Here is a 22,585-nt window from a genome sequence, read left to right as displayed (position 1 = left end):
CGTCGTCGGGGTCCCACCGTCCCGGAGGAGCGGGGATGGCCGCCCGCCGCGGACCGAGCTGCAGGACAGCGGGAATTCCCGCCCGCGGGTCCTGCCTGCCTCTGGGGGCCCCCGGCGCCCCCAACGCCCACCCTGCCCCGGCCCCCGCCCTCCTCCCTCCACGCGACCCGCGAGTCCCGGCGCCGGCAAGACCGGGAGGGGCCGCTAGAGGGCGCGGCGGCGGCGGCGGCGGGCGGCGGCGGCGGCGCGGTGTGACCCTCGCAGGGCGCCGTACGGCCTATAAAATGCGCGGCGCGCGCTCGGCCGCCCTTTCCCCGCGGCGGCCGGCTGCGGAGGTCGAGGCCGCCGGGCCCCGGGTGGCGGCTCGTGCGGGGCCGTCGGCTCCGCGGCGGTCAGGCAGCGGCCAGGTAACGGGGTGGGCCGGGCCGACGGGAGGTGTGGGCAGCGCGGGGGCCCGACGGCCTGGCCCCGGGCTGGCTGCGGGCGGACCGCGGCGCCGCGACCCCGGCGGGCCGGGCAGGGGCTCGGGGACGCGCGGGCCCGGGGCAGCGTGTCCGGGGGGCGGAGGGCGGCGGCGGGTAGCGCTCGGCCCCCCGGTGCCGCGGCCTCGGGGTCGTCGGTTGATCCGCGGGGCCGGGGACGCCGCGCTGCCCCCAGAGGCGTTGCAGGTGCGGCTGTCGCCGTGGCCCACCTGTGTCACCGGAGGCAGAGAGGAGCGGGGCTTGTCTGCGCGCGGCGTCCCGGCTGGGGCGTCGCCGTGGTCCGCGGCCCGACAGCCGAGCGCGCGCCGGGCGCCTGGCTCTGGGGGCGGTCGCGCTCCCGGCCCCTCCTGCGGCCCCCGCACCCGCTGGAGGCCACGGCCCGCGGCCTGACGCAGGCGGTGGCCCTGGCCGCTGTCCAGGCGGGAGACTTCCGGAGCTCCAGGGCGGGGCGTCCGGGGCCGCCCGGCCTCGTGTGGACGGCGGGGTCTCCCGGCCGCGGACTGGCTGCCGTCCTGCCCGGCTGCACCGCGGGCTGCCCGTGGGGCCCTGACAGGCGACAGCGGGAGCCACGGTTCCCGGGTCCCTGGCAGCCTTCTGCGCTCCGAAACGCTAGCGGAGGTCAGGACGGATGCGGCCGGCCGGGCCGGGGACGGGGACAGCGGCTTCTGTTACACTTTCGTCCCTTAACACAGGGAGGAGGGCGATGCCCGGCCCACGGACGGGAGCCAGAGGAGCCGCCCGCCGGCCTCCCGACCCAGGTAGGCGCGGGGCCGGCCTCCAGGTGGGTGGCGGGTGCGCCGGGAGGGCGGCCCCACAGGTGCTGGACCTGCCGGCACCCCGGGTCCAGCTGCTCTGCTGCACCTGGGCCGTCGGGGCAAAGAGCAAGCGGCTATTTCTACGCTCAGTGCTCAGAACCGTGAGCGCTAAGAATGGTTTGTAGCCGGACATGCCCCAGAGCCGCCGTGGGGGCCGCGGGGGCCGCGGGCGCGTGGCGGGCGCCCCTGGCGTCGGGCTTCTAGCTCGGATGCCAAACGCGTGGGTTTTCTGAGGCGACCGGGTGTGAGCGGGCGGCCGGCTGCGGGCAGTGGGATGGGCCAGGAGACGGTCCCTCCGGAGCGCTTTCTGGAAGTCGTGCGTCCCTGGCCGAGAGCTGCTCCGAGTGGCCTGGGGTCTGCTCCCTGCGTGGGCTCTGGGCCCTGTGCCCACGGACACCCCTGCTTTAAGGACCCTTGAGACAGGCAGTGCAGGAGGCAGGTCTGGTCAGGCTGGGGCGGGGGAGGGACACCACTGAGCCCTGTAAACCAGGGCGGGGAGGTGGGATGGCCTTGGGAACCCCAGTGGGGTGACACGTGTGACTCGGGCATTCCTGCCTTCTTGCAGGGGGAGAGCTCAGCAGGGTACAAGCAGGCGAGACGCGGGAGGCTGCTCGGGAGAGGCTCACCGATTTCGAGGTAAAAAAAAAAAAAAAAGGTAAGAAACTACGCATTTATTTTGCAGAACGTCGGGGTGTTCGGAGGCGATCATGTTTGCGCAGCAGGGGCTGTCACAGGAGTGTCGGCGGACACTGTTCCGGGTTCCAGAGGGTGCAGGCGGGCGAGGCGGAGAAGTGGGGCCCGGGGGTGGTTTGCAGGGGCACTCCCCGTCGCTGCTCTGGCCTGGGCAAGGACAGGGCGCACCCCAGTTTGGACGCCCCAGGCCTGTCCGCGCAGCCCTGCGTGTGCCTTGTATAGCAAGCGAAGGGTGAGCAGGCTTCCCCTGCACCCTGTGTCCTGATTCTTAACCCAGCCACTGTGTTCAGGGGGACGAAAGTCTTGGCAGGGTTTTCTAACTGCCAGAGCCCGTGATTCTAATTTCTTTTCCCTTTAAGACGGACTTATTTTAGAGCAGAAGCCTGGGGCGGGGGCTGTGCGGAAGAGCAGGGAGAGTCTGAAGCAGAGGCCGCACTCGGCCCGGAGCCTGGCCTCGCGGCCAGAGCTGAAATCTAGTCGGACCCTCGGCCAATGGAGACCCCCCCCCGGCGTCCCAGTTCGAAACTGCTTTTTGTGCCATATTTGGATTATCCACTGCCCACCCCACAGGGGAGAAAAATCTAGATGGGGAAGAAAGCTATTATTTAACGTAAGTAGGATGAGTTTTAGGAATTAATACTAACAAGACGGGTATTACAGTTGAAATTTTGGAATATGTTTTTTAGTAAAAGTGTTTCTCTTTTGGCAAAACTTGAGAATAAATTGATCTTAAATAAACCATCTTAACACTTAGCTTTTCCTCACAGTGTGATTAGCTGGGGCCGGAGCAGGAGGATGGTGGTGGGGAGCCGCACGGTGTCCGCCTGGGTCCCCGCATCGCCTTTCCAGGCATTGTAACCACTCGCTAAGCTAAGCCTGCAAAGGTCAGCGGCCCCCAAGGACTTACAGGGAGTAGGCTCTCTGGCCCATCACGACCCGGGATGGGGGCACAGCCCTTCCCCCAGCTCCCTGAGCCTCCTGGGGTTTGCCCTCCACTTCCCAGAACGGAGGCAGAGGGAGCCACCTGCACTGCCCCTTGGGGCGGGACAGGGAGATGGTGGTGGGTTTCCCATCCAGTGGTTCCCGGACGTCTGTTGAAGTCCTGCGCAGCCGCACTGCCAGAGCGTCTGGAACGGGAGCAGCCCGTTCCCAGGACACCTGGTCTCCCGTGGTATCTTCTTGGGAACCCTACCCAGTTCAGCACAGAACATGTCCGCATCTGGCGTGCTCATCACCCCCTCTGGCACCACCCCCTGCCCCAGAACGTGGCTCTAGGAGAGGCTGTACCTGTGCTGCCCGCTGAGGCCTATCTGGCAGACTGGGACCCAAAGGACCACGCTGCATTCTGTCCGGCCTGGGCAAGGGCAGCCCCCCTCGGACCCCACTGGGCCGATGGCGGATATGGGAGACAGGTCCAGCGTGGTGGGAGGGAACCCAGGGACACTCACAGAAAAGCGGTTTATTTACATCACACGTTCTCGCAATGGGTCCTCTGGCCAGCCCTTGTGGTCGGGCCCCAGGCGCTCCTTCGTGCCCCCACCCCCGGTCTAGCCTGTACGGCCCAGCTGTGTGGCCCAGCCATGGCTGGGGGCCCCGGGGCAGCCGTCACGAGTACCTGGTGTTGGAGATCTCCTTCCAGAGCAGGGTCTTGAGGTGGCTCAGCACCAGCGAGTGGTGCGCCTCCACCTGGCTGGCCAGCCCGCTCAGCGTGGTGCAGGTGCGCAGCTGGCGGCCCAGCTCCTCCCGCAGGTCGGCAGGGGCGCCTGGCAGCAGGTAGTCCCGCAGCAGCTCACACACCTTGGCCAGGTTAGGCTGGATGAGGTCGCCCTTGCATTGGCGCACGAGCTTGTCGCAGGGCGCCCTGCAGTCCCGGCCATAGGTGCAGTCAGCGCTGTGCCGGCAGGGCCGGCCCTGCAGGAAGCGGCGTACGGTGGCCTCGGGCGCGACCTGTTGCAGGTCTGCCATCTTGAAGTCGTACTGGGCCGTGTAGCCCACGTTGGCCAGCGTGGTCTCGCACATGTAGAAGGTCCCGTAGGCACCGTGGAAGAGCTCCTCCACGAACTCCAGCAGCCCGATGGCAATCTTGGCCCTCCAGGGCCACGCGGGCCCCAACCACTGCTGGAGCACCGTGTGCAGGGCAGGGGGCAGCAGTGGGCGCAGCAGGGTCGGGAGAGCGGCTCCGTGCCAGGAGCTGTGGGGGATCCCCTCGGTGACATAGAGGTCCCCGCACGATCCCAGCAGCCGCGATGCATGCTCCTCCTGGAGAGACAGCAGCAGCAGGAACTCGTTCCGTTGGAGCAGGGCCCACACCGACTTGGCCTCGGCCAGCGACACCCTGCTGTCCTTGTTGAAGTCGGCCATGAGCAGGACCTGCCCGACCAGCGCGGGCAGGGAGGGCAGGTCTCCCAGATTCGCCTGACATTTGGGACCCAAAGAAAGGGAGACCGAGTCATTTCAGGACCAGCAAGCCTGGCCTGGTGGTGGGTTTCTGCATTGGCAGATGCCACCTTGACCTAGTTGGCTTGGACCCCTGGGAGTCTGCCGGACGGGCTGCACATGGGACCCCGGTGCTTCTGCCAGCTTGGGAGAGCCTGGCGTCCAAGCACGCGCGTGGAGGGAACCACCCGGCGCTGTGGGAAGCCCCCTCGCTGACCACAGGAGCATTGTCCTTTCTCCAGGAGCTGCTCCTGGGGCTCCATGTCCCCATGTCTCCACAGTGCTCAGGGAGCTGAGGGTGGGCACTTGGGTCTGCTTCCCATGCGGAGAGTTCTCACCCCGCCCAGATGCCCTGGGTGGGTTGGCCCGGGGGGGGGGGATAGAAGGGGTCCTTTGCACCCAGTCATTGCTCACAGACCCTGAGCCAGGGTCTGCCTGGAGCTGCGGTCCAGCCAGATGCCTGGACACTGCCGTGGCTCCCACCAGCCTGTCTCCTGCCCTGGACTCCACGGCTCCCAGGAACCAACTGACCTTGAGAAAGCTGAGGGTCATCTCTCGGAACTCCTTGATTGACGTCCCCCGGGTGGGCTTGTCGAACAGCAGCAGCTCCTGCCGGGGGGCTGGTTCCGACCTGGCCTTGGGGTCCAGGCCCTCCTCAATGCCACACTTAATGGTCACCTCCTTGCCCTGCCACAGCCCACTATACACCTGCATGGGGCCACAGGAGTCCTCAAGCTGACATCCCCTCCCGCTGCCCCCAGGGTGACCCCAGCCAGACCCCACAAGGCTCACCTGCTGCCCTGGGACAGAGGACAGACACGCTCTCCACTCCACCTCGTGCAGGCTGCACAGGTCCTGGCAGATGGAGCCAGAGATGATGCCCTTGCGGTACTGGTCACACTGGGCACAGGAAGGAGAACCAGGAAGTGGCCTGAGGCCGTGGGGCCCCTCCCCCAACATCCACAGGTTGCAGGTGAGGCCCCTGGTTCTTAAGCGGCTCCAGACCACTACAGCTGGGAACCAGGAGCCTTTGGCCATACCTGACCATGCTGGCAAGACCCTCTGCTCCGAGTCAGGGTCTCCCCAATGTGTGCTCTCCCCTGTAGCAGGAAGTAGGAGCAGCAGAGCCTGGGACACCATGGGGCCCGGGCCCTGCCCCTGCCCCTGCCCCAAGGGTGGTGGAGGGGGCCGGGCCAGGGCACCTCCTTAGCCAGATGCCCTGGGAGCTGCTAGCAGCCAGAATCAGGCAGGGCTCTGGGCTCAGAGCAGCGGCTGCTTCCCTGATCCCTGCGTCTGAGCTGACCCAAGCAGGAAGGTGGGGAAGCCGGAGTCCATGGAATCAGGTTCGGTCCCCCCCACCCCCCCAACAGGGAGGCGCAGCCATCTGGAGCTGGGGGGGGGTGCCTTCCTGGAACAGCATCAGCGTTGCCATGGAGCCCAGGCCCTTGGCCGGGAGGAAGGAGCAGGAAGGAGTGTGGGCAGTGTGCAGGGCAGGGTGCCACCAGAAGGGGGGGGGGCGGAGCGCAGGCCGGGGCCAGAACCAGAGGCCCCACGAAGAAGGCATCTGCGTGTGGCATCAGAAAGCCACGGCCACTCATCAGGACGGCAAAGCAGCCGTGAGGAAACCCGTTCCACACACTTGAAGGGGGTTCCACAGGGGGCTGACTCTGAGCCCCAGAACCACCCCCCAGAACTGCAGGGCCTTTGAGGGGACCGGCTAAGGACGGGCTTCTGCCCGGCACCGCCCCTCCTCACCCATAGCTGGGAAGGAGCAGAGGGGCTCAGTGTGCCCCGTGGTCCTGGCCCATCAGGCTTGGGGCAAATCGCCCGACCTCCCAGCCCGTTTCCCACCTGCAGGGGAGTGAGTACCTGCCAAACACCCAGAGCCCGTAGGAGCCCATGACCCCTGGTCCACCCTCGGACACACCATGAACCCCCACAAAGCAGGCAGGTTTCCTCTGGAAAGGAGGGGGCATCCCCACAGCCTAGGACACCCCAGGGAGATACCCCTGGGCACACGGTTTCCTCGGGCTCAGAAATACCTGCCAACCCTCTAGGCTGCTGCTCCCTGCACCCCTGGGCCAGAATCCACCCCCCCCCGCTCCCGCCCCCCCTCATTCCTGCCCTGTGTCCCTCCCACCCCCAGAGCTCCCTCCAGCTCTCACCTGCCTCTCAGGGCCGGTGGCCACACCGCCGGCTCCGAGCCTTGCCCAGCCCCATCTCACCCTGAGCAGTCCAACAGCAGGGCCTCACCAACACCCACCCCCCACCCCCCCGGCCAGAGGCTCCATGTCTACCCTTACCTGTCTCCCAAGCCCCTGGACTGTGAGGGCAAAGCCATCAGTCCAGTGCCCAGCTCAGGCCTGGGCCCTGGAGGCCACTGGTGAGCTGTTCTGAAGTGTGCCGAGAACAGGCAGGAGGAGGTCTTTCCCCCGAGCATGGGCACTGCATCCTCGGTGTCCTGTGCCAGCCCAGCCCTCTGAGAAGGTACTCTGCCATCAGCTGGGGGGACTGGAGCCTGCCTGGCCTCCTGCAAATCCTGTCACAGGGGTTCTCCCACCTCTGGGCTTCCCCAAATTGGGCCCTGTGGGACCTTGGCCAGAGCAGACCTGCCTGCGCCCTTCCATGGCCAATGTCAGTCCCACAGAGTCCCCCAGGAGAGGCGACCCTCTTCATCTTACAGCAGGAGGAGCAGCTCCAGGCCTGGCCCGGGGCATCAGAACCCCGGCCATCAGCTCACTGGGGGCTTCAAATTCCCTGGGAAGGCCGGCCAGGGTGTGGGACGGGCTCAGAAGAATCAGGGCCTTGCCAGGGCCACTGGGGCTGGTGTGGCTGGTCCCTCCAGCCCAAGTCACAGGGTGTCCCACTAGGGGTGCACCGTGAGGCCATGTGCCTTCCTGTGTACAGGCACACACAGGCTCATGACGCCTCCTCCCTCGTGCACACCCATGAGGCACACGTCACACTCACTCTGAGGCCACGGGCTGCCATTGAGCACACCCCCCCCCACCCCTTGTTCCCCGCAAGGACCCTACCCACAGCCTCCTTTGGTGAGCCTCTGGCCCCAGGAGTTGCACTCAAGGTCCCCAACATCTGTTCACCCCAGGCTCCCTGCTTAAAGTCCTCCCCGCACACATCTCTGACCATCCCAGCCCTACTCTCCGTGCACCTGCAGCCCCACCACCACCACACCCGCCGCCCTCGGCTGCATCTCAAAGTCCCCTGCTGGTCCCTCTGAGCATCCAGGGCCAGCTCTAAGTGGCCCCCGCAAGCATCCAGGGCCAGCTCTAAGTGGCCCCCGCACACGGGCCAGCACCAGGCAGGGAGGAGTCCGGCCGCAAGGCTGACCCAAAGCGACACTTACGATAACCACCTGGCAGACGTGCCCTCGGCAGAGCTCCGCGTAGGACGAGTAGTGCACGTACACCATCCAGCTGCCCACAAAGACGCCCAGCCAGACCAAGAAGACGTACTTGACCCTGAGGCCCGGGAGCCGGCTCTGATGGGAGAGAGGCCAGTGAGGGAGTGCCACATTCGGGGTGTGGGTGCCACATTCGGGGTGTGGGTGCCACATTCGGGGTGTGGGTGCCCCCGGCCGACCCCTTGACACCGGCACCCTGCCCGGCTCCGGCTTCCGAAGCGGCCCAGCAGACGGGTGTTCCCGGGTCTTCCTCCCCGGCCCCCTGCATCCTCGGTGCGCCCACTCTGGGGCAAGGGCCTCAGCCTGGTGCTCCCAGATTTTACATCTCATGAGCAGGCAAGAATAGATCTCCGACTGCAGGGGAACACACAGGAGGCGACTCTGTTTTGATGAATAAAGATATTTTTTACAAATTTCCCTCCTAGCTCATTTCATAATGACCTTTAACCTCTGCACAAGGTCAGGCTGGACACGGTCAGGATGGAAAATCCCTTGCCCCCTATACACACCCCCCGCACACCATCCTCTGACCAGTGGGCAGTTGTGGCTGAAGCAGGCCCAGCCCGGGACAGGGGGTGTTGGTGGGGACAGCAGGTGGAGGCTGTAGGTGCACAGGGCAGGCCTCAGCAGCCCAGCTGCCCTGTGAGCCTTGAAGAGACAGCACCTCAGACACCGCGAGTAGGCGGCATTGTCCCCAGAGCCAAAGAGGGACGCAGCCCAAGCGTCCACTGATGGCTGAATAGCTACACAAAACAGGGTACGTCCAACACTGTGGAAAATCATTCACTCTAAGAGGCAGGAATCCTGACACCGGCTACACCGCGTATGAACGAGGAGGACGTGGTCCCCGGCGAGGTCTGCCCGGCACGGAGGGACCGATCCCGAAGGATCGACTCCCAGGAGGCTCTGGAGGAGTCGGACCCAGACACCGGGCGGGGGTCAGGGGTTAATGTCTAACAGGACAGAGTCCAGCGTGGGCAGACAGCCACGTTCTGGGGACGGACAGAGGGATGGTACACAACAGTGTGAACGCGCTGACGCCCCCAGACTGTGCACTTTAAAGCGGGTACGATCGTCACTTTTATGTCCTGTGTATGTACGCACAATGGAGAATAAGTAAGACGGCCCCTGGCCTACAGTGTGTGGGGTGGGGTGGAAACAGAGTCTCGGGGGCTCAGCCCCTCTGCCAGGCGTCTCCAGCAGAATTACAGGTGTGAGGGGCCCAGACGCACCTGCAGCAGGTGGGCGGGGGCGGGGCCTCCCATCCAGCGCCCCGCCCCACCCCCCGCCCAGGCCAATCACAAGCCGCCTGCACTGCCGTCCAGGATGGCCCGCCGAGGGGCCACGGTTACCAATGTTCCCTTGGGCGGGGGTTGGGGGAGACCCCCAGAGCAAGGGGCTAGGACCCAGGGGCCAGCTGGAGGCTGGAGGCCCCACCTCCAAAGGAGGTGCTACGCGTCCTCTCCGACTCCAACCACCCCGTGCCCCACTGGGCAACGACTCCAGTCCTTTTCGCCCTGGGGCCTGCTTAGCCAAAGGCAGGGGCTGGCTTTCCCGTGAGGACAGGGCAGGGGCAGGCAGCTGCGGTTCCCTTCACGGCTCCTGCAGGAGAGACGGGGGCCCCACCTCCTGCATTCCCGGGCACCTATTCACAGAGCTGGCCCTCCTGGGAAGGGCTGCAGCAGGAGGACCCCTGAGACCACCAGGGATGGGCTCGGGGCCTCAGGAGCCACTGAGAGCAGCAAGGACTGGGGTGCGCTGGGCAGAACGAGAGGGCTGGGCCTCGGGCCCCCATGTCCCGCACCACATCTGCTTCCGTCAGATTTGTTCAAAAGGGAAAACAGGAAAGCAAAGAAACGGCGGGTGGGGGACTGCAGGGTGTTGTTTTGCCAGGACAAGGTCCCAAGACTTCCGGCTGGCAAAGAACAATGCTGTTGGTGGGGGTGAGTCCGGCCTTGAGGGGGCCTGGCAGCCGGGGGGGGGGGGGGCACCGGCAGCCTGGAGGAGGGCAGGCTGGAGCAGCGCTGGACCTGGGGCTGACCCTGGGGTGGACCGAGGCTCACAGAGGGACAACAGCCACACCCCAGCCAGACACCCACCCACTCCACCAGGCTCTCCCAGGACACCGTCCCCACCTGGCCAGCTCCAACTGTGCCGACAGCCTGCTCTTAGATGGGTACTTCCTCTAGGAGCAGTCCCAGGCCCCCATGAGTCCCCCATGAGTGAGCCCCCAGGACAGGGCAGGTCCTGCGTTTCAGTGCATCCCATGCAACCACTCGCCCACGCCACAGGCCGCTGGCTCCTGGTGAAGCCACTGACTCCGGGTCAGTAACAGCCACGTTACCCACAGGCCAGTGCCCCCCATGCACAATGGCTCCAACCCTGAATGTGACCTGACAATAGCAGGTAGGCGGGGCTGGCTCAGATCCCTGGGAAGCAGCCTGCCTTGAGTGCTAGGGCAAGCTCTGGGCCACCCAGGCAGCAACCTGGTCAAGTCCCCTCCCTCAGGGGACCGGGGGGGGGGGGCAGTGCACAGCCCACTTCCTGGCCTAGGGGGTCCTCAGACCCCCTCAGCACCCACCTTGCCTACTGCTGGCCCAAGACCAGGATGCACCCAGGCGGGCCAGGGGGGTGTCCCACACAAACACAAAACCCGAATGTCTCCTGGCTCTGAGGCTTTTCCCCCTGGGGTGGGAGCTGAGGACAGCCAGGCCCCAGGACCAAGGGCACGACCCTGGCAGGGACCCTGTTTCCCTGGCCCCAGGACAGCCTGGGGAGGCTAGGGAGGTGTGGGCTGCTTGAACATTACTGTGCCCAAGGCCATCTCAGGGTGGGCCTGGCTCCGACCACCCAGAGCAAACGCGACAGGCTTCTCAACGGGGTCCCCAAGGGAGCCTGGGCTTCCCCAGCAGACAGCGGCCCCGGTAGGGCCGGTGACTTGTCCAAGGTCATGGTGGAGTCAGGCACACCCCCACGCTCGGGCTGGCTGGGAGATGACCCCGGGGAGGTTCTGTCTTTCTGAGAGCGTTTGTGTCTCCCAAGTCTTCCATTACAGAAAAGCAAACCTTACCTCTTTAAAGTGGGGAAAGAGACAAGGACCAGGCGTGGTTTCTGGGCCTCCGGGGTGGGGGCCGCGCGGGGGAGAGGGTCCAGCCGTGGGGGAGGGGCTTCTTCAGTCCCGGGGGCAGGGTCTGCCAGCCCGCAGCATCCGCCGCCCCTCCGCCCGCCCCATCAACGCCCCCTCCCCAACCCCTCCCGGCCCCACAGCCGCCCCCAGGCCACGCAGCGCGTGGAACCCCGCGGCCCGCAGCCGGCCCCCGGCTGGCCGCCGCGGCCTGCACCAAAGCCAGGCAGGCGGGCGCCTACCTGCAGGCCCTTGGAGAAGGGGCAGAAGAGCACCAGGTGCGCCAGGCGCCGCAGCCGCCGCATGGTGGGCCCCCGGCGTGCGCGGGCCCGCCTCGGCTCGGCCTCAGCCCCGCGGGCCGGCCCGCAACGGCCGCCCTCCGCCGCCGCCTCCCCGCGCGCCCGCGGCCGCGTCCACGTCCACGTCCACGCGAGGGCGCACTCCGCCGGCCGGCCCGGGCGGGGGCGGGGGCGCGGGGCCGGGGAGGGGGAGGGGCGCGGGGCCGGGGCGGTGGGAGCGCGGCGGGGGCGCGCGGGGGAGGGGCGACCGCGGCCCCGCCGCTCCCCGCGCGCCCCCGCGCGCGCCCTCCCCCCCCCCCCGGATCTAGGCGGCGGGGCTGTCACCGCGGGCGGTCTCGGAGGCCCGGGCGGAGGAGGAGGGGCGGGGAGGGGCGGCGCGTGGTGGCGCGCGGGGGCGAGGCCCGGGCCTGGCGGGGCGGTGGACGCGGTGCGAGCGCGCGCGGCTCCGGCTGGCGGCGCCTCCGGGCCGGCTCTGTCCGAGCCCCCGCAGCCCCGGCCCTGCTCGTCGCCCCGCGTCCAGAAACTGGACGCGGCGCGGCGGCCTCGGGGTCGGGCCTGTCTCCAGCACCAGCAATTCCGTGCCCTGGGCCCGGGCTGGGTCAGCGTTCGCCGCGGACGTGGGGTGGCCAGGGCGCAGCCGCCGTGAACTTCCGCGCCGGGTTCCGCGTGCAGGTGGGTTTTCCCGCCCCGCGGACTAGCGCGGGAGGCCGTGGGCAGGTGCGCTGCGCACTCCCGCCGGCCCCGACCCCTGCTGCTGCCCATGGGGGCGCGCGCAGCCGGGCCTCCGCGCTCCGCAGTTCCCCGTGGACAGACGGTGCTGAACCACCTTATAGATCTTCTCTCCCGAAACCTACATTTAATTCTTTCCCGTCGAATCTGACTGTAGGGTTTGTTTCCTTGTTCCGGTCCGGGAGTCCCCCGACTTCCAGATACCACTGCGCACCAAGATGCTCCGCCTGACCCGGGGCTTGTCTTTCAGTGAGCACGAGCTCCTCACCATGAAGTCCAAGTGACCCGTTTTTCCCGTTTACAGTCTGCGCGCCTCTTGCCTGCCGTGTCTGAGAAATCCGACTAACCCAGCGGCGCAACATCTGCTGTGTTTTTTTCTAGGGTTTTCTCTACAGCAGTGTCTCCCCTTACCCTTGGTCTCAGTTCCCGTGGCGGCCCGGTCCGGGCGCAGGTGACCCTCCTTGGGACGGATGCCCGGCCCGCAGTGGCTTCCCGCTGCGCCACGCACCTGCGCCCCGCACCTCCCTCCTGCCGCCGTGTGGGCCTCTCGTCCTCGCATGCTGTCCAAGAGGGGTGAGCCCAGGGCAACATGGCATCTGGAGAGGGAGAACACAGCCATGTGACTCTATCGCAGCGCACGGTTACTGTGGCCCCATTTTACTAACAGCTGCCTGGTCATTCCCTTCCTGTGCCTCCTGTACAAGCTGACCTCGACTGCGGCTCAGGCCCTGCGGGAGAGGACGGAGTCCGTATAGGGGTCAGCACTCTCCGTGGTTTTCTCCGTGGTTTCAGGCGGCTGCTGGGGGGGGGGGGTTCCATGTAGGTCGATGATTCTGTTTGAAGCTAACTTTTGTCCATGGTGCGGGTTATAGGGCAAGGTAGGATTTTGTGTTTTGGTTTTGTGTTTTGGGGTGTTGGGCTTTTTTGCACATGGGTGTCTGTTTGTTCTAACAAATTTGTTGAAAGATGAGCTCCTGTGTGATTCTGTGGCAGAGTGCTGCATGGGCCACGGCCCTGCCCACAGCTTTCCCCCAGCACCGGGGGACAGGCTTTTGGCAGGTTCCCCCCGGCCGGATTCCCAGCGATGCTGTGGGCACCACAGTGACTTCTCTGCCATCCTGGGACCCACGGTCTCTGCCTGGGGCCGGGGGCCTCCAGCTCAGCCCTAGCGGGTCTCCCCATGTCTGCTCTTCAGGCCGTCCTGTGGCAGACTCCCTGTGTACATCACCGCATGGCTTCTGTCACCTGATGGGACCCTGGCTGGCACAGGTCAGGTGCAGAAAGGGACTCAAGCTTCTTTACCAAACTTACCAACACTCACTGCACTCCACACTTTGGACCACGGGCTCACCCTCAACCAGATGCTCATTACCCTTGAACTTCGGGCCATGCCAGCCCATGGGAGAGTCCCAGCGGCTGGACCAGAAGGAAGTTTATATCTGTAGTCCCCTTTTTGGACCCCCAGGCTGGCCAAAGGATGCCCTGCTCTGGAGGGTCTGGATGGGATCCTGATGGCCCAACCCCCACCCTTTCATCCTGGTCTTTACCAAGGAGGTGTTTCAACCATGGGGCCCAGGCCGGGAAGAGGGCGCAGAGTTGGAGCCAGAAATCTTCATCCGTGAACTTGGGAGAAGGCTGTCCCAAGGCTCAGCAACAGCAGGGACCGGGGCGGCAGGACATGTGAACCAGCCCACTGTGGGTGGCCTTTGTGATACAAGGAGCGCGGTTGTCAGATGACAGGAGAGAACTGACACACGCATCCCGTACGGTGTCAGGGGCCACAAGGGCATGACCAGCCGGCGGCTCGGCTTGGGAAAGCAGCCTGTGCTGAGGGAGGAGCCCAGAGACCAGGTTGAAGTCTGATGGAGTCAGGTTGCCAGGAGCTGGGGCTCACTGTCTGGGGATTGTGAGACGGGGGACCCCGCTGTGGCCAGGAGTCCCGTCTGCTATGCAGTGACCACCTCTGCATCCGGAGTACGAAATCTGGTGTGTCGCCCCTCCTCTGGGAAGTGGGGCCACGAGGGATCTGTGGGGGCAACAGTGGCCCACGAGGCGGTGGGGCTGCTCGGTGGGTAGAGAGCAAGCACCTGCCGTCCTGGGCATCCAGAAGTGACCCAGAGTCAGCCAGCGGCTGTCACTTATGCCCACGGTGCGCAGCCCCAAAGTGGGGTGTCTTTTTTTTTTTAATTTTATTTATTTATTTGACACAGAGAGATCACAAGTAGGCAGAGAGGCAGGCAGAGAGAGAGGAGGAAGCAGGCTCCCGACGGAGCCGAGAGCCTGATGTGGGGCTTGATCCCAGGACCCTGGGATCATGACCTGAGCCGAAGGCAGAGGCTTTAACCCACTGAGCCACCCAGGCGCCCCTAGTGGGGTGTCTTTAATGTGTGATTTTGCAAGTGGCAAACCATGCTGGTTTCCTGGGGCTGCTGTGACAACGTCTTGGACTGAACGGCTGACGACAAAGGGACCGATTCTCCCAGTTCTGGAAAGAAGTCTGCAGGGAAGGTGTCGCGGGCTCGGCCTCCCTCTGCAGGCGCCGGGGGACAGTCGCTGCCCCTGCGGGCGCCGGGGGACAGTCGCTGCCCCTGCGGGCTGCCGGGGGACCGTCGCTGCCCCTGCGGGCGCCGGGGGACCGTCGCTGCCGGGGTTGTGGGCGCCGGGGGACCGTCGCTGCCCCTGCGGGCGCCGGGGGACCGTCGCTGCCCCTGCAGGCTGCCGGGGGACCGTCGCTGCCCCTGCGGGCGCCGGGGGACAGTCGCTGCCGGGGTTGTGGGCCATCCTTGCCCCTCCGGGACGCGTAGCTGTGTCCCTGGGCCTCCGCTCGCCCTCTCGCAGGCTGCCTGTGCCCCTGTGTGTCCCCTCTCTGCCTTTGTGTCCTCACATGGTCTTCCAAGAGCTATTTCCAAAGGGGGCGCGTTCTGACTTCCCGGCGGATATAAATCTGGGAAGCCGGGAGCACCCTCCCACTCACCGCACAGAGGGAACAGCCGAGAGTTCCTGTAAGTTGAGGGGCCCCAGAATGCAAGCGGCTTCATCAGGAGCAGCGCGTGTTTGTCTTCCACGCAGCACGCCGAGGCCTGGGAACCCATGCTGTCCAGGGACTTAAACTCCTGCCCTTTTCGTGTTGGTGTTCTCAAGACATGGTTTCTGTCTTGGAGTCGAAAGTGGCTGCTCCAGCCCCAGCCGTCACCTCCACACTCCAGCAAGAGGAAGCTCAAGCCTTTCCATTTAAGGACCTGGACCTCTGTTCCCACTTTGGTCTCCGTCCCTGTAAGCTTCGTCACATGACCAGCCTGGCTGCAGAAAAGTGTGGAAACGTCGTCCTCCTCTGGAGAGACATGTGTCCCACGGAGCTGGGACCCCGTAGTCTTGGGCACAAGTCACAGGAAAAACGGAGAAATGGAGACTTGGGCCCCTGGACACATCACCCTTCCAGTAGCCCATCCCCCTGCCCCAGGCCCCAAGTGGCCTTGGACTGAGGTCAGGGGTCACGTCATCCCCTTCAGACAGGCATTCTAGGAGGGGCGGAGAATAGGGGCCCAGCACATGCTGGGGACCGTCAGGCCTGGGGAAGGCGATGTCCGCACAGAGACCTAGAGGAGGAGCGCGGGGGTGGGGCCAGGGAGGATCGGGCTTCCAGGCAGAGGAACAGAGTGCGCGGAGGCCCGGAGGCAGCCGCTTGGACCAGTAATGGAACTGTACGTGTTCCAGCGGGGTGTGGAGGGGGAGGGCTCCGCTGGCAGCAGTCCTGAGGAGGCTTGGTGGGGAGTCTGGACGCGGAACTTCAGCCGGGGAGCCTAGGATTCCGTGGAAACCTGCCCAGACCAAGGGCCAGTGCCCCAGAGGGCTCCCTCTGGCTAGGAAAAGAGGCTGGAGCACAGGGTTTTGCCTGAGGGCCGCTGGTAGCCCAGGGCCCCTCCCCAGCAGGGCTGTGCTTTCTATGCATGCAGAGAAGAGACACTTTCAGTGCGGGGGTGGGGGGTGGGGGGGGCCTGGGGGGGGGTGGTTGCTTCCGGAGAGAAGAGGACGCTTGGGAGATCTCATGACAGTAGGGGCAGCCCTCCAGGCCAGGGGGATGTGTGCAGGGGTTGGGGGGGTCGGGAAGGACTGGCTGGATACTGTCAGGAGTGGAGGGCCACCTCCCCAGGCACCTGGGGCCATCTCTGTCTGCCTGGGGACAGCCGGGGCAGGAGTCCCAGGGCTCTCGGACGACAGTCCCACTGTGTCCTCTCCTCTCAGAAGGGATGCAGGGCCCATCCAGGCAATCCAGGGTGCCCTCCCCGGAGATCCTTGGTCATCTCTGCAAATGTCACCAGTAAGGTCACACCCCTAGGGGAACATAACTGCGGTGTGGGAGCGTCATTCCTCCCACTACAGGGACAAAAACGAATTGCAAAGCCAAGCCACGTGTGTAGAATGAGACTGTTTGTTCGTCATGAGCCTGTGTGTCGTTAGTAAACGTGCGTGTGCACGTGTGTGTGCGTGCACACTAGAACACACGTGCACTTGTCCACCCTGGCTAAGGACAGGCCACGGGAAGGTGGCCAACAGCCGTGACTCCTTCAGGGGATGCGGAGGGCTGCCGTCCCGTCTGGAGTAACACACGCCCGGATTCGGTATTTCTAAATGATCATACCTTGCTTGTGTACTTCAGAGGGGGGCAGGCGGAGGGAGGAAGGGTCACCCCCGGCTCGGCTGAGGGTCTCGCAGCTCAGCGTGTGGTGGCCCTCGGGTCCAGCTCTGTCCACGACGGCGGCGCCTTCCAGACCTCACGCTGGCAGAGACGGCGTTCGGTGACCAGTGACCAGTGACGGGGCCGAACACCATGTGACCGAGACAGATGGGCGAGAATAGGCATGACCGTGACTATTTCCACAGCGATGACTTTGGTATCGCCTGGGGATAGACCGGCAAACGTCCATGTGACTGTGGGATTTTTTAGGGGCGCGCGTCAGCCCTGCGCCCTTCGCAGACCTGTCATCATTGCCGCTGATCGCAACTGTTCTTACTTTTGGTTACTGGGGCTGGATCCTGTCTCCAAATGGACGTGTTGAAGTTCTGACCGTCCCCGTGGGATGCTGTTAGGAGGGGTCCTTGGCGCTGGTGGGGTTAGTGCCCTTGTGAGCAGAGACCCGAGTTCTCCCCGCCCTCCGTCTCTGTCTCCCCACCTACCTCCACCTGCGAGGGCACACGAGATGGTGGCCCCACAGCAGGCCACGAGAGCTCTCCCCGGGAGCCCACCCCAATCCCATGACCGGACTCCAGACCCTGAGGAGGGCGTGCCCGGGGCCTGAGCCACGAGGCTGGGTTGTTCTGGGCGGCCCGACCTTGGCCAGCGGCGCACCGGCCTCTCTCGACAGAATCCGAGTCCTCTGGGCCCTTCCTGGGGGCTTGCTGGTCCGAGCGAAGTTTTAAGTGTGTTTTCACCTTGATGGTCCATAAAAGAACTTGTCCGGTCGTGGTAACAAAAAAAAAAAAGCTTCCCTCCGACCCCAGACAGACTAGTTTCCGCCCAGCATCTTGGGTTTCTCAAGGGGCTTCGTGCTGGGTTGTGGCCCTGGGGATTGGGGGGTGGGGGTCCCAGGGCAGACCCGCAGGGCCCCGGAAGATGGGCTTCTCCTATAGAAGGGGCTTGGTCAGTCTGAGCGCCCACTTCATGGGCTGCCCCAGGTTCTATTGCCTGAACGGACCCTAATTTACGGAACCCGTTGCCTCTTGATGGGCATGTAGGGTGGTCTGAGCATTCTCCCTCCTGAGCGAGGCTGGGTGAGTGGCCTCCTGGCTGAATCCATACCGATTCTGCAATTATTAACTAGAGGACAGGTCCCTGCAGGTGACATTCTGGGTCAAAGGCTTTATCTCCCTGGCTTCAGTGATAAACAGTCTGCAGAGCCCCAAGCCGCCCCACTGGGGCCCTAGCTAGTCCTGGGGGCGTCCAACTGGCTGCTCCCCGCCCCCACGCCCACCCTGTTCTTCGTTCAGTCCCAGAATGCATCTGCTCTCGCCTGCCTCTGAGCTTTTATGAATGCTGTTCCCTCCGCAGGGACTTCCAGGTACCTCCCACCCCCACCCAACAGAGGCCCTTCTGGTCTGACAGGTCGCTGGGCCCCCTGGATGCTGGGACTCCCTGCAGACCTGCCTCACCCCCACCCACGTCCGGGTCTCCATGGGACTCTGCGCTCCCTGTGCCCAGGGCCGTGTCTGCCTCTGTCCCAGACCTCTTTAGACCTTGGGAGCTCTGGACCTCCAAGACTGACCTCCTTCACCCAGGAGAAACTCCTGCAACACGGGGGGGGGGGGGGGGGGGGGGGGGGTGGGGGAGGGGGCACGTTTAGAGAAGGAGGGGGGGAGGGGGAAAGGGGAGATGGAGGGAGGAAGTGTGGAGGGAACCATGAGATTGGAATAAGAATATTCGCGGGGCGGGCTGGAGGAGTGGGACCCCCGGCAGCCGTGGGGGGCGCGGGGGGCGGCATCAGAGCGGGGCTGAAGGCTGGCACGGCGGCCTGTGGCCCTGAGGGGCTGCTCACGCCCCTGAGACCCAGCTTGGCCACCTGTAAGGCAGGGAGGAAGAGTCTCTTTTAGAGCTCCCGCGAGAGCCCGTCGGGGCCCTACGCCAGGTTCTCACGGGCTCTGAGCGCGCAGTCTCTGGGGCGTTACATTCCCACCCCGGCCTCAAGCTCTAGGTCGGTCGTGGCCCCCCCGAGGCCCCTGCTCTGGGCAAGCCGACACCCACGTCGTCAGGACCCTCCAGCAGCCCCGCGGTCCAAGCGTCCGGGGGCCCCGCAGCCGGCACCAGCGTGGGAATCCCCCAGCCCCAGCGAAGAGGACCACGTGCCTGGCTGACATTTTGACACAAGGTCAGAGTGACCCCGAGTCAAAACCACATCACCATGCTGCTCCTGAATTCTGGACCATAGAACCGTTCAGGGCTTTAAGCTGCTCTAGCTTGGGGTCACACAGCGGCGGGTAAGGGTTACAGGACAGTTTTAGAAAAGCATCTTCCATGGGGAGGACGTCCTGAGAAACAGAAGAGCAAGGGACAGAGAGTCCAGGATGCATTTTATCTTATTTTCTCTAATGTACTTGTTTCTAGAGAGGGTCAGGAGAGAGGCAGGGGAGAGAACAAGAGGCAGACTGCACGGACCCGTCACAGGGCTCTGTCTCATGACCCTGAGATCGTGACCTGAGCCGAAATCAAGAGTCGGATGCCTGGAGCGCCTGGGGGAGAGAGGGGGCGGGCTCCGTGGGTGAAGCGTCTGCCTTCAGCTCCAGTCAGGATCCCAGAGGCCTGGGATCGAGCCCCGTGGCGGGCCCCCTGCTCGGCGGGAGGCCTGCATTTCCCTCTCCCTCTGCTGTGCTCTCTCCAGCTCCTTTCTCAAATAAATAAAATCTCAAAAAATAAAAAGAGTCGGACGCTTAATGACTGAGCCCCCAGGCGCCCCAGAAAGGCATGTAGAGAGAACTCCTCAGCACCGGGAGAAGCAGATGGCCGCACACTGTGGCAGGAGCTGGCTGCCTCCCGGGGTCAGCCCCACCAGCTCCCCCCTCCTCCCCCGGGCCCCAGCGCTGTGTCCCATGCCAGACGCACACAGGACTTCTGGTCCTTGAGAAGCTCCTGCTCTCTTTTCTGGCCTAAAGTTCTCTTCCCTGATTTCTTGCCCTGGTGTTCGTCTGTCAGGCCATGGGGAGACCGCACCTCCTGCAGGTAGCCAACCTGGGCTGCAGCAGCCGCCTCCCCCCGCCCCATCCCAGCAGAGCCAGCTGCTGGCCAGGGCTCCTGCCCTCTTAGGCGCACGAACAGTGAGCTTCCCCAGGACCAGCACTTGGCGTCTTATGCTCTGGATTCTGGAACCAGCCCGGAGAGAGCCGTGAGTGAATTTTCCGGGGCCTCTGCAATGAATGACCAGAGACGGTTACTTAAAACAGCAGAACTGTATTCTCAATGTTGTGAGGCCAGAAGTCCAAGCTCCGGGTTCAGGCAGGGCTGTGCTCCCTCGGGAGGCTCTCAGGAGGGTGTTGCCTGCCTCTGTGGGCTCCCACGTCTCCTGGTGCTCCTGGGCTCTGGCCTCTCCCTGTGTCTGTCTGTCTCTTCTCTCATCTCCTGCAGGGACACTGGTCCTCTCACTTAGGCACGCCCAGATAGTCAGGATGACCCACTCATCTCTAGGTCCTTAGTTCAATGTATCTGCAAAGACCTTTTCTCCAAATAAGGTCCCCCTTCCTGGGCACTGGATAAGGAAGTGGACACCGTCCGTCCCACTCTAGATGGCCAGTGTGCTGGACACCCATGAGCACCTCCCGCTGCTAAACCAGGGGGCTGGAGCCCAGGGGACTCCCAAGACCTTCACCAAGGAGGGAACAAACTGACGTCTGTCGGAGCAGGTGCCTGGTGGGCGGGGGGAGTTTCCAGCCCCTGAGGGCGGGTGCCCCAGCTCTGTGGGGCTCCCCCACGCCTCACCTGCAAGGCTGCCATCTCCCCTAGCAGCCCTGATTTAGATCAGCAGGATTCCCACTGATTAAGGTCAAGAAAATCTGTATTCCAAGGCGTACAAGCCTGTGGGCAGTGACCCACTGCTCGGGGGAGAGGACACAGGAAAACCAACATCAGACATAGGCCCCCGAGGACCTCAGCCCCGGAGCTGGTGGTCGCAGGATGGCCAGGAAAAGCCCTGCGAGGAAAGGGGGAACCTGGGGGTAGCAGAGCAGCGCCAAGGAGCTCAGGAGATCACCCCCTCCAGTCCCCGGGGGCCACGGGGCAAGGGTCTGCCTGGCAGGCCGTCCACAGGGCCTGGGGGCCCCCTCCTGGAGGAACCCAGCGGTGTGGGCGGTTAGTGTGGGAGGGCAGGTGTTGGCTGACCCAGACTGACGTTCCTGCCCTGGGAAGCGGCAGCCCCTGGGAAGCGTCTGGGGCTGGATGCCCATGATTTCCTCGCTCATTCAGAATTTACTGAGAACTCCACCATCAGGGACCTGGGACCTGGGGACCTGGGAATGGAAGGTGAGCAAAACCTCCACCAGAAAAACCCGCACCTCACGATGTCGCAGAGACAGACTCGAGTGGGTTTAGCTGCGCACGGAGCGATGAGAAAGTGTGAGTCCAGGGCGGGGAGGCATCTCAGGGAGGGCCCCATCCAGGCAGAGGCAGTATTCGAGGCCTCACGGCTAGGATTCTTCAGGGCAAGGAGGGACCCACGCGCAGGGGACAGCTCCGGGCAGGTGGCAAGGTGACTTGCTGGTGCACAGAGCCTGGGCTGCAGAGGGAAACCTAGAGGTCCCCGTTCCTCTGGGAGAGGAAGCGGGGGTGAGGGGATGTCGTGGAGCAGGTCCAGGTCGCTGCGGAGGAGGGAAGGGCCCATCAGGGAGGTGGCCTGCCCTGCTCCCTCCCTGCTCTGCCCGGGCTCCTGGGACAGGGGGAACACGCAGTGGCTGCCCGATGGCCGTCCATGCCCCTTGGGACAAGAGGGCTCCGGCCCCCTGGCCGCAGGTGCACGCGGCACATGAGAAGACAGGGTGAGTGGCTCCCGCCTCACCTCATGCTCCGAAGCCCTACAGGATCTCAGTGATCTCTGGTTGGTCCTGGAACTCAGTGCAGTGAGTCTCAAGAAGCCGCTGGCCAGTGCCCGGGGATGCACATGTGAACACCACCTCGCCCTGCACAGACCGAGACGCGCAAAACTGTGCCAAGGCAGGAAGGCAGGTGTGCAAAAAAAGGGGCTCACCTGAGCTGGGAAGCCCAGGGGGCCTCCTGGAGGAGGGAGCTCCAGAGCGGGGTCCTAGGCGAGATCTAAGGGAACTGAGGAGGGAGGCACCAGTCAGGAGTGGGGTCAGCAAAGAGACCTGACCAGGACAGCTTGTCTCTGTCTCTCTGTCCGTCTCTGTCCCCTCTCCCCAGAGCCACACTCCCCGCTCATCCTAGGCCCTGGCCTCCCAACCAGCTCACATCCCCAGGGCTGCCCCAGCTGCCTTGCGGGGAGCGGCGACCCTTGGCCACCGTGTGGGGCTGTCCTCTGTTCAAGGTTAACATTCAAGAACGGTGCAATCGCGGCTCGTGCCGATGCAGAATGAACACGTGAGTCAGAGCAGATGAGGGAAAGGGTCCGTGTCACAGGCCGTCCAGGGCATACACTTGGCGCTGGCATTTCTTAAAAACGACCGCGGGCCTCTCTACCTGTCTCACTTCAATTCCTGCCCCGCGTCCCCCGCCAACAACTGCAGGATCTGCGGCTTCCACAACCAGGTCCCAGGCCAAACAGACCAGCCAGTGTTGAGGTTGGGGGCGGGGAGGAGGCACCCCCCGCTGCCCGCTGCCTTTATAATCACTACGTGTACTGTGTGGCAGCGCACACGCGACCTAGAACTTGCCCTCTTAACTGCTGTTGGGTGCACAGCTCAGGGGCGTCAGACACACACCCCGCGCCCCTCCCTCTGTCCCGGGGACACTCCACCTTCCCAGACTGAGCCTCTGTCCCCTCGGAACGCGACCCCTCCCTTTCCCCGCCCCCTTCCCGTGTCCGTCTGTCCGTGGGTCTGACTCCTCTGGGGCCTCCTGGGAGTGGGTCCTCCAGCACTGGTCCCTCCGTCCA

At 64.7% G+C, this 22,585-nt stretch overlaps 1 protein-coding gene, 1 long non-coding RNA gene and 2 other non-coding genes across 6 annotated transcripts; 3 read left to right on the top strand and 1 right to left on the bottom strand.

Moving 5' to 3' along the window:
• Positions 1–646: 646 nt before the first annotated feature.
• Positions 647–777, top strand: LOC123392841. The gene has a single exon (XR_006607522.1). It is a non-coding gene; the product is annotated as a small nucleolar RNA SNORA17 (small nucleolar RNA).
• Positions 778–1,296: 519 nt separating this feature from the next.
• Positions 1,297–1,432, top strand: LOC123392840. Its single transcript, XR_006607521.1, has one exon. It is a non-coding gene; the product is annotated as a small nucleolar RNA SNORA43 (small nucleolar RNA).
• A 2,002-nt stretch (positions 1,433–3,434) lies between these two features.
• Positions 3,435–11,389, bottom strand: DIPK1B (divergent protein kinase domain 1B). 3 transcript variants are annotated; one of them, XM_045082740.1, is made up of 5 exons: positions 11,214–11,389; positions 7,800–7,925; positions 5,219–5,326; positions 4,958–5,134; positions 3,435–4,405 (listed from the first exon to the last, which is right to left on the bottom strand). In XM_045082740.1, the coding sequence occupies exons 1-5, from the start codon at positions 11,274–11,276 to the stop codon at positions 3,596–3,598; spliced, it is 1,284 nt and encodes a 427-aa protein (XP_044938675.1). In that variant the 5' UTR covers positions 11,277–11,389; the 3' UTR covers positions 3,435–3,595. The 3 variants fall into 3 exon arrangements, with proteins under 3 accessions (XP_044938675.1, XP_004756992.1, XP_012913967.1); XM_004756935.3 differs by having other exon boundaries at positions 7,791–7,925; positions 11,214–11,387; XM_013058513.2 differs by lacking the exon at positions 11,214–11,389 and adding an exon at positions 10,918–11,096 and having other exon boundaries at positions 7,791–7,925.
• A 4,613-nt stretch (positions 11,390–16,002) lies between these two features.
• On the top strand, positions 16,003–19,317 carry LOC101673005. Its single transcript, XR_199764.3, has 3 exons — positions 16,003–18,055; positions 18,680–18,859; positions 19,096–19,317. It is a non-coding gene; the product is annotated as an uncharacterized LOC101673005 (long non-coding RNA).
• The last annotated feature ends 3,268 nt before the right edge of the window (positions 19,318–22,585 follow it).

This window comes from Mustela putorius, unplaced genomic scaffold (genome assembly GCF_011764305.1).
Source record: "Mustela putorius furo isolate JIRA1106 unplaced genomic scaffold, ASM1176430v1.1 tig00000596_pilon_pilon_pilon, whole genome shotgun sequence".
In the NCBI taxonomy this organism is placed as follows: domain Eukaryota; kingdom Metazoa; phylum Chordata; class Mammalia; order Carnivora; family Mustelidae; genus Mustela; species Mustela putorius.
This window is presented reverse-complemented; position numbering and strand designations above follow the sequence as displayed.

Excerpts from the sequence above, each read along its gene's own strand:
- DIPK1B (XM_004756935.3), bottom strand. The coding sequence starts at position 11,276 with ATGCGGCGGCTGCGGCGCCTGGCGCACCTGGTGCTCTTCTGCCCCTTC. Across the intron at positions 7,926-11,213 it reads CCTTCTCCAAGGGCCTGCAG|AGCCGGCTCCCGGGCCTCAG; the intron begins GTAGGCGCCCGC and ends CTCTCCCATCAG. Across the intron at positions 5,135-5,218 it reads CCTCTGTCCCAGGGCAGCAG|GTGTATAGTGGGCTGTGGCA; the intron begins GTGAGCCTTGTG and ends GGCCCCATGCAG.